Raw genomic sequence first — 14,490 nt, 5'->3', positions numbered from 1 at the left:
ACACCTTTGGGATTATAACTCGCGGACCATTTTTAGATATTTGTAAATCTTGGATAGAGAAACCGAGTAACATTATTTCGTTAGAGATAGTTTTGACTAAAATATGGCTCATTTGGAAGGAACGATGCAATAGGGCTTTTCAAAGAAAACAAAAATCATGCACTCAACTAGCATTAGAAATCCAGAGACATAGTCCAGGAACACAATCTCAACCAAAAGAGCATTGGAAATTACCGGATACAACTACTCACAAAATAAACGCAGACGCAGCCGGACATCAAAGAATAAACCCTTTTTTTTTCCTTAATTCTGAGAGATGATACAAGTGAATTTGAGCAAGGGAAAACAGCGCCTGCTACAACAGAATCCCCAGAAGAAGCAGAAGTACTATGCGGCTCAGTGGGCGAAGGAGTTAATCTTTCTTTTTCGGCATGGAAGGTGACCGTAACAATCTCCTGGCAGAATCAAGCTATTCTGAGGGAATTTTCTGGGTTTTTCTTTTATACCTATAACAGCCAACAATGTCGCAGACACTTTAGCAAAAGAAAAAAAACATCTTAGTAAGAATTTTAATTGGGATGCCATCTTGTATTGTCCATGCTCTAGCAATAGACAACTCACATCCCCATCCCGCTAGACATAAGCCTATGATGCTCATCAAGACGTTCGTCCCGGACAACCTTAACCTACAAGAAAAGAAAAAAATAACCTCATCAAGTTGCAAAAAGTAGCAATAGAATCTATTCGAGCAATTGTTACGCTGCAATAATTCAGATTCTGGGTAAATAGGACTCACGTTATTCAAAGATTTAAAGGTTTTTATCACCCGAATCGTATGCAGTCCATCTGCCGCGAGTTCTTCAGGAATTTGGTAGTTCTTGACGCTCTGCAATTTCAGGTGTGTTGGTCAGTTGCAAAGTTGCATTCACCAAAAACTACATATTTGTATATGACAAACTTTAGCAGTAAAAACTATACTAATGATGGAATGATAACATCATGGGAAAAATTAAGGAATCCAAACATATTTGTAACTTGGTGCAAGAAGCTTATGGTCATCGATGTGACTTGACCCAATAGTAAATGACCATGTAAATAACTCAGTACTGTCAAAAATCTCCAACGTCTCTCTACTTCCACGAAATCTGGGGGTCTGTAATGGATAATTATATGAGCATACCACTACGTGGGAGAAGAGAGAATCTATGTTGTTTTGGAGGCGCTGGGTACAAATCTAGGGTGGTAGTGCTGAAATATTTTATATAAACTTTATGAACTAGAAATTCCAAACACAACTGCCTCACTCGCGAAGTAGAAAGAAGATATAATATTTTTTCTTCTCTCCAGCTGGCCGACTAAAGAAGTGAATAAGTAATGATGATATGAGTATGGGTAGCTTCAGGGTACTACATACAATTCTAGTTTATTTTTTATTTTCAAGTGCTTGAATCCATTGACACCTTCCACAGGAGCGCGAGACACCCAATGTAAAAACACTACCACTTCAGCACCTCGGCTATGCCTCTAAATATCATATGAGTAAACTACAGTAGCAACACATTTTCTATTGGTATGTGCAAATTTACTATGTGTTTTATTCTTCCTTGGACAAGTTGGGTACAAACCTTGTGGCCTGTGGGGTACTAGAGAAAAAATGCTGCATAGTCGGCAGGATAAGATTCAACAAAACCGAGTGATAGAAACAAGAAACTAGTGGCTATGTCCTTCATTATTCTACTTGCATAGAGAGTAACACTACATCAGTGGCTGAAGTCTCTAATTTTTATTACAAATTAAAAAAACAGTCTGTTATTAACATCATACAAGCATAATGGCAGAATTTTAATATCTATGTCTATGCAATCGGAAGACACGGTGATTATATTTGAATCATGAATCTGAAAGAACGCATATTAAAACCCACTGCATCAGCCAACCCTACCGCTCACAAACAACAACGAGACTAACAAACAACAACAATCGTCACAGATTGAATTTTGGTTGGGACTGTTTACGCACTAATTTGAAGCTGGTTAATTTGAAAAACAGCTGTTTCAAATAATATTACCTCCAATAATTTGGCGTTACTGGGATGATTCATATCCCGTTCAGGGCCTCCATTGACAGTGAAATGGTTTCCATAAAATACAAGCACGTGCTCATGATGTGGAACGTTAGCAAGTGAACCACTGCAGCAATAATAATATCAAACCAGAACAAAGTGATAAATCAGATTTAGGGTTTTGATATAATTTAACACTTACGGGAAGGAAAAAAAATCATATGAAAGTTGAAAGATACATACTCAAATTTGACATCCACTGACCCCGCAGGTGTACGATATTGAACCAAATGATAAATCATCAAAATCGATTGGTTCTTCATCATCCCATTCAAGCAATGATGGCGGTGGATTTGCAGAAACAGATAATCGAGAAAAATCGCGAGCGGTAGATGCCCGTTCCACAGGCCCCATTAGCTACAGAAGAAATCTGGAATGAAAACAAGAAAAATTAAAGCCATGGGATATGAAACAGTTGATATTATAACAGAAGGATCGGGAACAAAAAGGGGATCGGATCAAATCCATAACTAACCCACGATAAACAGATAAAACTGCATATTAGAATCTGAAACAATTGAACGCAGATCTAGAAAGAGGTTTACCTTGACAGAGAGAGGGTTTTTTAGATCGACAGAGAGGTTAAATCTTTTTTCGATGATGAATTGGGAAAGCTTCTTCTATCTCCGTATTTATATTATATATACTTTTTTTTCTGAAGCATATCTCCTTATTTATATATACGGGGAACAATACGGGACACGCATACAGGAGCAATCCAATCACGGGGACACCAGATCTAATGGTTTAAAATTGAACCATGATATTGGGCATACCAAAAACTTTAAAGGCATACAAATGACTAGTTCTAACTTGGGTGATCTTATAAGAGGTACCCTATGAGTGGTTTAATTACCTATATGCCCTTAAATCCTGTAAATTATTAATCTATCTCTAACCTTAATACAAAAATCTATAATCATAAACCTAAAATCAGTTTCAACCCCTTCTTCTTCCTCCTCATCCTCCACAGCCGAACCCAGCTTCTCCTTTTTTTTTCATCGTATCATCGCCGAAATTTAATCGTCGATTCGTGAAAATTTAGTCGACGATTAAACTCATCTATATAATGGTTCTCCGTAAGCCAATATCTCGTTCTAATCGAGCGATTGAACAACCCATTGAATAAGAAGAAGATTTAGAGAGTGAAGAAGAAACTCAAAATCAACCACAAAATCAACCGGAAGAAGAGATTGAAGAAGAACCAACTCCAGAAATGAGAATAAGAAGGTTAGTTTTACAAACCCATCTCGTATTTGATGTTTTTGATTGGTTTGATTGATTTAATTCGTCAAAATCATGTTTCTGCGGCGGTTACAGGGCATGGTTCGGCGCAAAACAAATCTTAGATGTGCGCCGAGCTGTTCTTGAAACTGAACCATGAAAGTGCATATGAACGGCTCGGCGTATATCTTAAATCCGTTTTGAGCCGAACTTAGTGACACAGAGACTTATATTTAGGATCGGCTTATTCGATGGTGTTAGTTTTGTGCCGAATATGTTTTGTGAATTTCAGAAATTTTGCATGTGCGTAGGATCGTCTTGTATGGTAGTATTAGTTTTGTGCCGAATAATTGTTGTTTGAATTTCAGAATTTTTGCATGTGCTTAAGATCGGCTTGTATGGTTGTATTAGTTTTGCGCCGAATAAAGGTTTCAATTCATAAGTCTAGATTCAGCTTATTCGATAGTATTAGGGTTGCGCCGAATATCATTGTTAAAATTTCATAAATTTTACAAGTGTATAGGATCGGCTTATTTATATGATATCATGTTGCGCCGAATACATGTTTGAGTTCATAACCATAGACTCGGCTTATTCGACGGTATCGGTTGTGAGCCGAATATATAGGATCGGCTTATAATTGTTTTGTGGTATGAGACGATCCACTCTCTGTGTAAGCTAATAAAAATTTCAAGACATGATTCGGCTCATATGTGTTATTTCGGGTAAGCCGAGCCTTCTTATTTTCTTACAAGTTTTTGGATTTCCAAATCTCTTTGTTGTTCGAATTAGTCTTATAACTTTCATACTTGTGTCAGGACCAATGCAGCTACAAAGAGGAAGAAGATGGAGGTAACACCTTCTATTTATAAAACTCCCGATCCTAGAGGAGGAGGTAAGAAAAAATTGGGAGCGGGAGCTAGAGGAGGAATTTTAGAAGAAGAAGCTGAACAAGTAAGAATTGAAAGACAAGAAGAAGGAATAGCTGAAGATGAAGAAGTTGATGATAATCAAGAAGTTCATCAAGAAACACAACCCCAAGGAAAACCCAAGAAAGACAAGAAAGGTAAGAAGGTGGCAGAACCCGAGAAAGAGAAGGACGATGATGATCGACGGATCACTGGTTTACACATTCCTGATGAAGATGACGTAATTACACCTCGATCAGATGGTTTGCCTCATGGTCTTCCGGAAGATGGAGGAAATGTGTTGATTGGTTATGCCGATTCTTGGGCGAAGAAAATTTATGAGACTCCTGATCACAACCGTGCAGTCCGAGTATTGAGACACCAGAGGGCAGCGGAATGGAGTCTTGATGAAGAGGTTCCTGAGGTGATTGCTTACGTACAACGCAGTGCTTTATGGCCTATCATCAATTATGGACATAAGGAATATGATAGTGTGTCGGCCTCTGCATTTACCGAGCGCTTTTGTCCAGAAACTTACACATTTCAATTACCTTTTGGAGAGATGGCAATCACTCCTGATGAGGCTAGTAAGATTACAGGCCTTAAAGCAAGGGGTGTAAGTGTGGATGCTGGTTTTTATGACATGAGTTGGGATGAGCTATACAATTTGTACCTGGAATGCCTTGGTTGGGGTTCACAGAAAACTGAGTTGGAGTTTTGTCGATCAGTTAAAGATGTCGATACCGTTTGCATACCAGGTGGCAGAAATAAGAAGAATAAGAAGATCAAGTTGACTAACTTGAAAAAGGAGTTTGAGAACACAAAGGAAAGAGTCACACAAGGTTTGTTGATAATGGATCCCGTCAAAGTGAAGCAAACCGGAACTGCCTACTTGCTTTATACTCTTGGTAGAGACATCTTTCCCGACACTACCGGAAACAAGGTAAATGCTAATTATCTCCAATTGGTAAAGAATCTTGAAACTTGTAACAAGTTTGCTTGGGGAACGGCTACGCTCGCTTACCTGCTGGACCAACTTGCCACCGCGTCTAGGTTGACAAGTACAAACATCGGAGGGAACTTCACTTTGCTCCAGGTAACTTTTGGGAGTTCAGAGTATGGTTCGGCTTATAACCATAAAATCTTTTAAGCCGAAGTTTTTACTTACTTGGTTCGGCTTATAATACTTGATCCATATAAGCCGAACAGTTCTCTGAGTTTGCAAACTTTATTCTTACTTTGATGTTTCCAAGTAAAACTTGTTTCTATCAATTCAATTCCTTTGATTTTTTAATGTGGTTCTTTGGATGTAGGTGTGGATATATGACCATTTCCCAATTTTGAACTTGGCCAAAGTATTTGAGAAAGATGTCGATTATGTTGATACAGAGCCAACTGCAGCACGGTACGCGTACGAGGACTCCAAGAAAAGGAACAAAAAGAAGTTGGTGGCAAGTTTGAGAGAGACGTTAGACCGTCTTGGTGTTGATGATGTCACTTTTCAACCATATGAGAAGGAAGATGAAGAAGATGAAGTTGTTGAAGATGAGGATATGCCGGTAGGTATGTATCATGGGCCATTGTGGTATCCCGGTGGTTATGTTATATACGATCCTAGGCGAGTACTCCGTCAATTAGGATGCGTCCAAAAGGTTCCTTTGTTTGACGAGAAATTCAGGTTGTTACCAAAGAGTGGTAAGGGAACTAAAAGCACCACTTCATCTTGGGAACCAAAGTATGATCCTGATCCCACCGTTGAGTTTTGGAATAATTTAAACAATCACACATTAGATGCGTCCAAGTTAACACCTTACTTGATGATCCATTGAAGATTATCCGGGCAATATGGATTGGTATAACCAAATTTCTCATCCGTTCATTATCAATAAAAAGGCAAAAGATAGCTGATAAGGGGAAGGCGAAGCCAATCAAGATCACCAACAAGTCTACTTCCGAAGATGTAGTCAAGGCTTTCAAGATTATGGTAAGAATGACTTCACTTTATACTATTTTCATATATTAGTTATGGTAAAAATGTCTTCAACCTCATGGATATAAGTTGTTGACAAATGAAAAAATAGGTTGCCGCGGGTAGGGAGATGTTGAAAAAAATGAAGGCCAAACTTGATTGCAAAACACCAATGACAGTGGAAGAACAAAAATACCTCATCAACAAGTGGGATGCAATCATCAACAAAGGACAAGGACCCGAGGAACCCGAGCAAAGGCATACCACTAAGAGGTCTCGACAAGTTGGTGAAGGTACAAGCCAAGGTGGTGCTACCGTCCAACCCGGTAATGATGCGTCGGAAGATGAAGACCAAGGTGGAAGAAGAGGTGGTCATGCAACTAAGAAGAGGGGTCGTGGTTAAATGCCCTTTTATGTACACTTTTATGGTACACTTTTTCTTAAGTTTTATGTACACTTTTATGGTGTTGCAAACACCTTTGCTTTTAGGTGCTGAACTTTGTTTTTAATGGTGCTGGGATTGGGTTATGGACACCTTCAATTTCATGTTTTAATGAATAGCTTAACAATTATGCGCCGAATTTATAGAGTTCGGCTTATCCTCTAATGTTAGTTACGCGCCGAATCATTTGTCCTTCAGGTTCGGCTTTTTCTATAATTTGAGTTATAATCCGAGCCTTAAAAATCATTATTGGTGTAACCCAGTATTGGTGTTCCTCAAGCACGATCAGGTTGATGTTCCTCAATTTCATGTATTAGTGATCCTTGGTATCCTCGTGAATTATGTCTACTGGATCAGGTTGATTTTCCATGGGTCCAAGCACGATCTACAAAGAATATCACAAGGTTAAACACTAGAAAGGGAATATAATAACAAGGTTCGGCGCATTCGATAATCACATTATGTGCCGAACTATAAACATTTACAGGTTTCGGCTTATACGATATCCTCAATATGTGCCGAACCACGAACAATATTTTAACCCAAAAATTAACAAATTCATGTTCGGCTCAGACGATAATCATATTATGTACCGAACCTTGGACATAAGAGGTTTCGGATGATACGATATTCTCCATATGTGCCGAACCAGTAACAATATTTCAATCCAGAAATTAAAAAATTATGTTCGGCACATACGATTTTGGATATGTAAGCCGAATTAGTAATGATTCTATTCCGGGCTATTCAAGATGTTGTTCGGCTTACTATGAAACTTTCATATAAGACGAACTAGTGTCTAGCAAAAGGGTTGGAATTGGAAATTATAGGTTCGGCGCATGCAGTAAACAGATTCAGTAAGCCGAACCGTTCATCAATTGGTAGATTCGGCTCATAGATGTGAGCCGAACCTCAACCTGTTTCGCCGAACCATGATTCGAAAAACCTAACTTTTGATAATTGAGAGCTATAGAAGTGAGATTAAGTATAGGATATAAGTGTACCTGTGTATTAGAAGCATTGGTTTCCTCATCAATGTCTTCATCATCAGGATTTGGCTCATAAAAATCATCATCTTGAGTTTGTGTTTGAGTTTGAGTTTGAGTTTGAGTGGGTGTAAAATCATTCTCATAATCTAAGAAATCAGCCATTTCTGGATCATTGTTGTAGTTGATATGTATTTTCCTAGGTTTTTTAGATGAATGGTGACCCTCCTCATCCTCTATTGAATCAAGAATTAAAATTTTCTCACTTTCTCCTTCTCTTTCTCTCCTTCTTAACCAAACCAAAACTTTGATTTTTTTTCCTCAAATTTTTCATCTAAACAACTCTTATAATTCTGAAAATTATTTTACTCACTAAACAAAATATTTAATCACTAATCAAGATTATTAACACTAATACGTAAAGGGCAGATTTGCCATTAAAAAAATTTGGGTTAAGGGGTTATCTGATTTTGCTATTTCACAACTTTTTTTGTCTTCATTCAGTATGCCTTAAAAGATTTTGGTATGCCAAAAATTATAGTTCTTAAAATTTGTTGTCACTTTTTCCTTTTTTTTTGTTTTTTTTTTTGATGGGCCATATTCATAGACCCAGGAACGCTTGAAATATGGATCCGATGGACGGTTAAAATTATTTTTTTATTTTTTTTAGCTAGAAGAATTTTTAAAAACAAATTAAAGAACAGACTTATTTTCTTGGGGTTTGGCCAGAGTATTGGTAGTGGAATTCCCATCTCTTTTGATGTAGACGAATTTAACAGCAGCGAGCTTCCTAGTCCGAGCTTTGATTTGGTTGACAATCTGAACCAATCTCCAAGGGATGTGAGCTTTCTCCACGTTTAGCATCTTGATCACTTTCTCAGCATCACCTTTAATAATGACTTTTTGCATCTCAGTCACCACATCAAATTCATAAGCTAACATGACTACTCTAGTTTCGGCCTCAATGGGATTTAAAACTTCATGAGATTTAGTATCACAACCTTTGAACATAACAACAGAATCTCTTACAACAACTTCCTAGACTGCCTTGAAGTTGTTATATGCAGCATCAATATTCATTTTTTGTCCAGTTAGCATCAAGAGGGCTCATTTTAGAGGGAAGTCTTCTAGATTGTAAAACATCTTTTTCAATTGGTATCAGAGCAGGAAAACACGCTTAAGACCTTATAAGTCTGTGTTTGTAGCAATCTGATTTCTGTAGACCTAGAAGTGTCTTGCAAATCACGCACATAGCAATGTCTTCCAAAGTTTCTGATTATGCCAAACTTCTTAAGCTTCCCTCAAAGGATAACTCCTTAGCAGATTCCTCCGAATCCCAAGGGAAAAACAAGAGGTTTGATGTCATGTCAGAATCTGAAATGGAATTCACCAGATCGTTAAAAAAATCTGCTGATATCATTGATTTTCAAGGTTCTAAAATCAAGAATCTTGAAGAAAAGAATAATCAGCTCATTGATGAATTCGAGAAAACCCTTGAAAGAGAACGTGAGATCTATTGCTTTATTGAATCTCTTTTTAAAAATATAGAAAAATTGGTTCAAGAAACTTCTCTACAGCGTGAAAAGATTGGTTTTCTTGAAGACACAGTTAGACATAACTCAGTTAGAGAAGAACGTTTAATCAAGGCTCGTCCATCAGAAGTAAATAGCCACCGTGTAGAAAAATAAAAACTTGTTACATATCTTCGATGTGTCCAAGAACAGTGTAATTAACACCTTGAAAAAGAACTCTGTATTGATGATAAATCATCCTCTGTACCTATTTATGAGTCTCACAAGACTTTACCAAGCGTGAAGAAAATTCCCTCCAAGGAATTACCCATTGTGAAACACGTGCAAAATTCGCATGTGTCGGAAAAGGTTATGAGTCATGACATTTATGTTTCTAATCCACGATGTTGTTCCTTCGATGGGAAAAAGAATCATTATGCTCTTCATTGTTTTGCTAGAAATAAACAAATTTCTGATCTTCACAACTTGCTTCTTTCTACAGTCAACATAGTAAATCGTCTGACGACATGTACAGTGAATCTCTTTCCTACAGAAAACCAGAATTCTTATAAGAATGATCTATATTCAAGAAATCATCACATGTTGCAAGTTCCTTTTAATGGTATAAACTCTTGTGCCACTAATGAACACATTATCTGTGCTTATAAAAATAAATCTGGCAAGTCTAGTTCAAGAAGATGGAAATTCTTCAACTCTCCGCTCCTGGATCCAATATCTAGAGGTCTTAGACTTAGTCCTTAGAAAAATCCCTCTGATGGACTTTTGAAAAGGTTTGTGACAAATTCCTCTGAAATAAGTTATAATGGATGGAAAAAAGGGAATATACAATACACACGCACAAAAGATTTATACAACCCTCCTCTCATAAATCGTAGTGAGGCTACTTCTCACTTCTTTACCTGACTTCAGGTAATCTCTTCCTTATATCTATCTTGAGAGTTGCAAGGATGATGATTTGGGTATTCAACATTAGTCGTATGTTTTTATGCATTTTTATGTTATCTGAGTATTTTGATTCTGTTAATCGTGTATCATACTATAATTTGAAGAGATTTATTCTAAATTATTGAGTCATGATAACAAATAGGGTTTCCATGACAAGAGTCTTTTTTATCTTGCTTTTCATATATATATATTCTATATTGTGTTGATCCATCCCTAACAAAAATCATGGAGAACTCTGCAAAATCTAAAGAGATTGTGAATCTTGATATGGAGGAAGACACTCAAGGACGCGATTCGCTTTAAGAGCTGGTTCTAAAGAAGATGCTTGCAAGAAAAGAACACAACTTCTGGATTGATGATTATGTCAAGGATTTAAATCGTTTTCAGGATGATTCAAAGGTCGAGTTTACAAATCTTTAACTGCAAATAAACCATCTCTTAGATGGACATGCCAGAATCCTTGTTAATCAAAATATTCTGATACTGAATCAGAAGAAGCTCATCGTGGACTGCGCTAAGGCTAGAAAACTTGCTCGTGTTGTTGATCGTAAAGTTTGTGTTCTAACTCACGAACATGGGGTATCCACGCTCAAGAAAATCAAGGAAGCCAGCGACACCTTGTATGATTGATTTATTGAAAGGTATGAAGTTCTCAAAGAACTTTGATTTTGTCTAGGAAACTTCTTAAGAGAATTTATTCTTATTTTGCTTAAGAAGGATAACTAGGGTTTGGAATAGACATTATTGTGAGTACACATTACTATTTCCAACGATTTCATCTTGCACTATTTTTAGATTTATTTGTTTAAATTCTAAAGTTCATTTGGAAGATGATTTTTGCAGTATTAATATTTATAATTTCATATATTACAATTTGTTATGGGATCCAAGTATTGTATGTTGTTCATCCAAGGGATCCAAGTATTGTATGTTGTTAATATGCACCATGTTACCACTAGCGTCAGGGAATATTGCGATGCTTAAGATGAACAACAGATAAACAACGCCAGTTTGCTGAATTTGTTCGGGATTCAATTCCTTGCCCCTCATATTTCCAAACAATTGTTTGAGTTTGACGACTTTGATAGTCTTTGTCAGGGTATTCTTTGACACGTACATATTTTCTTTAGTCGTTGCCTCGTCCCAACCAAACAACCTTTTAGTCAGCTGATATATTTTGGTCCATTCTAGGTTCTTACGGTGATCTCCTTCCTTAACGGATTTTCCAAGGATCCCTAGACCTAGTATGATCTCTTCAGGGATAATGGTCATCTCGCCAAAAGGAAAATGCATGGTATCAGTTGAACCAAAAAATCTCTCCAAGAAGAAATTCGCCGTGACTTGATCAGTGGCCACATAATTTTCTACCACGTGATACACTCCAGATGCTAAGACTGATGCTCTAACAACATCACACTCCCACTCCAAAGACCATACATCCATTTGTTGATGGCGGCAAACACGGAAGGCTTTCTCCTGATATTATAAAAACACACCAAACTAACTTAAATTCACTTGATTATAAATAAATAATATAATAACAAGATCCAAACGTCTTACATAAGTTGAATAGATCCAACGAGCCCAAGATTCCTTGTAGTCAAATAAGAGTTGCGATCTCTCGGCTGACCCCACTGTTTGCCGTCGTTGTGTTCTGGAATCATGTCATAGGTTTTAGGAAGGTGCTTTGGTGGTTTCTCTTCCTTTTTCTCACTAGCTTCAACTTCAGGTTGTCCTAAGTCTTGTGAGGATGAGCCACCTGCTCGGGATGGTTCAGGAAGTACAAAATTCTCCCACTCTTAATCATCACCGTTGCTTGTGTCTCCCGTAAGCTCCCGAATGATGAATTTACCACATTCCGGATCATTTCGATTACGTCGAGGCCGAGACAACTTAGGTGTTCCTTCTTAAACATATTTTCCCTTTCCTTTCTTCATTTTTGTCGTTATAGACATACGTACAAAGACAAGAAATTAAAACACAATATGATGGCTGAGTTGTATACAAAATGCCGGCGTTGATTGTAAACATAAAATCAACGCCGACGACTGTGCCGGCGTTGTAAATTACTGAAATAAAATGCCGGTATCGTGGGAAATTTCTACAGAGATTCAAAAAAATAAGGAAAACAAAACCGACTTGGATGTTAAACATAACCCGGAAGCAGTGCCGGCGTTCTAATTTAGAGGAATACCATGGCGGTATCCTGTTAAGGCACTGTAAATCGAATTTTATGCCGGTAGTGACATGCTATAAAAGAGGGATACAAAATCGGCATTGTATTCAAATTTAATTCTACGCCGAAACTAAATTGGAATTTCAATTCACTAAATGCAATTTCTTATTTTTCTTTTATTGTATTAGAAAGACTAAACACGCAAGTTTTAATTTGTGTTTTCTAGTATTGGATAAACCCTAAGAATGCTTCAATTCAACATAGACATCATTCTCCGAAAAGGACAAAGACTATCAAACTGAAGAAGTTTGAAGGATGGATGAGACCCCGCACAGATTTTTTATACAGCCGCTGCGTACCTGTTATTCATCTTGAGCACTAAGGTATTTTCTGACGCTAGTGGCAACAGGGTTAGTGCAAAGCTGCTTCAATAGTTGGATCCGTTGGAAGAGGTCTTTACCTATTCTTGGGGCACCGTGGTAATGACACATTTGATGGCGGAGATGAGAAGGGCCTCTAAGGCGGTTACAAATCAATTTGTCGGGAATTTCACTATACTCCGGGTAATTTTGTTTTTAATATGTTCTTTTGTAAATTGTTCACATGTTCCATAATTCTTATTATGAACTTAGAAACAAAATTTATTGCTTCTTATATGTATCATTCCACGTTGGTATAGGTGTGGGCTTATGAACACTTTCCAACATTGTTCACGAACTACCCCTTCTTGAAGATCAAAAACCTTTCCGAACCCGAGGAGCCTATAGCTAAGAGATACGAGTTCAACAATATTCCGTAGTCCGGTAATAATCGTCGATTGACAAATATGAGATTGGCTCTAGATGCGATGACGGCCAAATTAAAGAGGTTATGTTCGACCCTTAGGCTAGAGAGAACCGCCAAATTATAAGGTATAAGAACTGTTTGTACCCTAAATAATCTACACCAAAAATGGGCTAACTTAGGCCTACATAGCTCTTCCTATTAGCTAAGTATGGTTCATTGGGCCCTAAAACCACTCTATGTGCAAGCCCATGTGCAACAAAGTAAACAAAATAGCTAGCTAGGCCTCATAAGGTTTGTACACCCGGCGGTGGTTGACGGCCATCGGCGGCGTTGACAACAGCGGTGGTGTCCGGCGGCTGGATTGATTTTCGTCCGGCAGCAGCGGCATCAATTCTTCCGTGTATCACGAAGCAAGTTAATAGCATGATCCCGACTCGATGTAGCAGGAGGCAACTTAGTATCGTGAATCTGATTCGGTGTGGCAGATGCAGCTTAATACCGTGGTCCCGATTCAGTGTACCATGGTGTAACTTATTTCCGTACTCCTGATTCAGCGTGCTGCGAGGCAACTTAGCTCAGTAGTCCCGGATGTTCACGCCCCATTCTTTTTTCCTTGCGGATATTTTTACCCCTCTGTGGGCTTAGGCCACTTCTCTCATAGGCTTGGCATGTAAGCTTATTTGGGCCAATCTTTTGCATCATTTTGGCTTGGCTAGTTCCATCACCATAGAGGAGATTTCTGGAACATTCCAGGAGGCAGGCAAGGGCCAGCAATTCCAGAACCATGCAATCATCATACTGGCCAGCTATTGCATGAGGCATGTAAGGGCCAGTCAATGTTATTCATGACTGGAGGCATGCAAGGGCCAGTTGTGCCAGAGCCATGCAGAATATTAATGCAGGGAGGCATGCAATGGAATTAAGGAAATTATACTTATTTCGAAATTGGGATTGAGGGTCTAATTCGAACTAAATACAAGGCTCAATAACCCAAAAAGGTATGCAATCTTTCCCAATAAAATCCCTGTGAAAAATTCTTATACTAACTCTAGAAGCTTAAATAAAATGATCTAAACCGGATCATGAATCAAATTCGAGCTGAGATTTTACCAATTTTTTTATGACTGTCGTCTTCAACATGAGTACAAGGAGAGCTCTTCTCGAGTTTCGATATTTGAAACCAAGACATCAAAAATGATTACGACGAGCAAATATCAGATTTTATTTTATGGATATTTCGGTCATAAAAAAAACACACTTTGGACTGCACCGTTCATAAATGGTTTGACTCGTCTAAAATAAGGTGAATTTGGATGTCCTAGTATTAGGCTTGAGAGAGCAAGACTAGAGTGTCTAAAGCCCAACATATTTGGGACTAAACGTTAATTTCTACTAGACAG

General features: G+C 37.9%; 1 protein-coding gene across 1 annotated transcript; it reads right to left on the bottom strand.

Moving 5' to 3' along the window:
- Positions 1–135: 135 nt before the first annotated feature.
- On the bottom strand, positions 136–2,751 carry LOC113273594. Its single transcript, XM_026523260.1, has 5 exons — positions 2,668–2,751; positions 2,306–2,492; positions 2,069–2,189; positions 797–886; positions 136–686 (listed from the first exon to the last, which is right to left on the bottom strand). Exons 2-5 carry the CDS (start codon positions 2,386–2,388, stop codon positions 618–620), a joined length of 363 nt encoding a protein of 120 aa, XP_026379045.1. The 5' UTR covers positions 2,389–2,492; positions 2,668–2,751; the 3' UTR covers positions 136–617.
- Positions 2,752–14,490: the final 11,739 nt, after the last annotated feature.

This window comes from Papaver somniferum, chromosome 4 (assembly GCF_003573695.1).
Source record: "Papaver somniferum cultivar HN1 chromosome 4, ASM357369v1, whole genome shotgun sequence".
NCBI lineage: Eukaryota > Viridiplantae > Streptophyta > Magnoliopsida > Ranunculales > Papaveraceae > Papaver > Papaver somniferum.
This window is presented reverse-complemented; position numbering and strand designations above follow the sequence as displayed.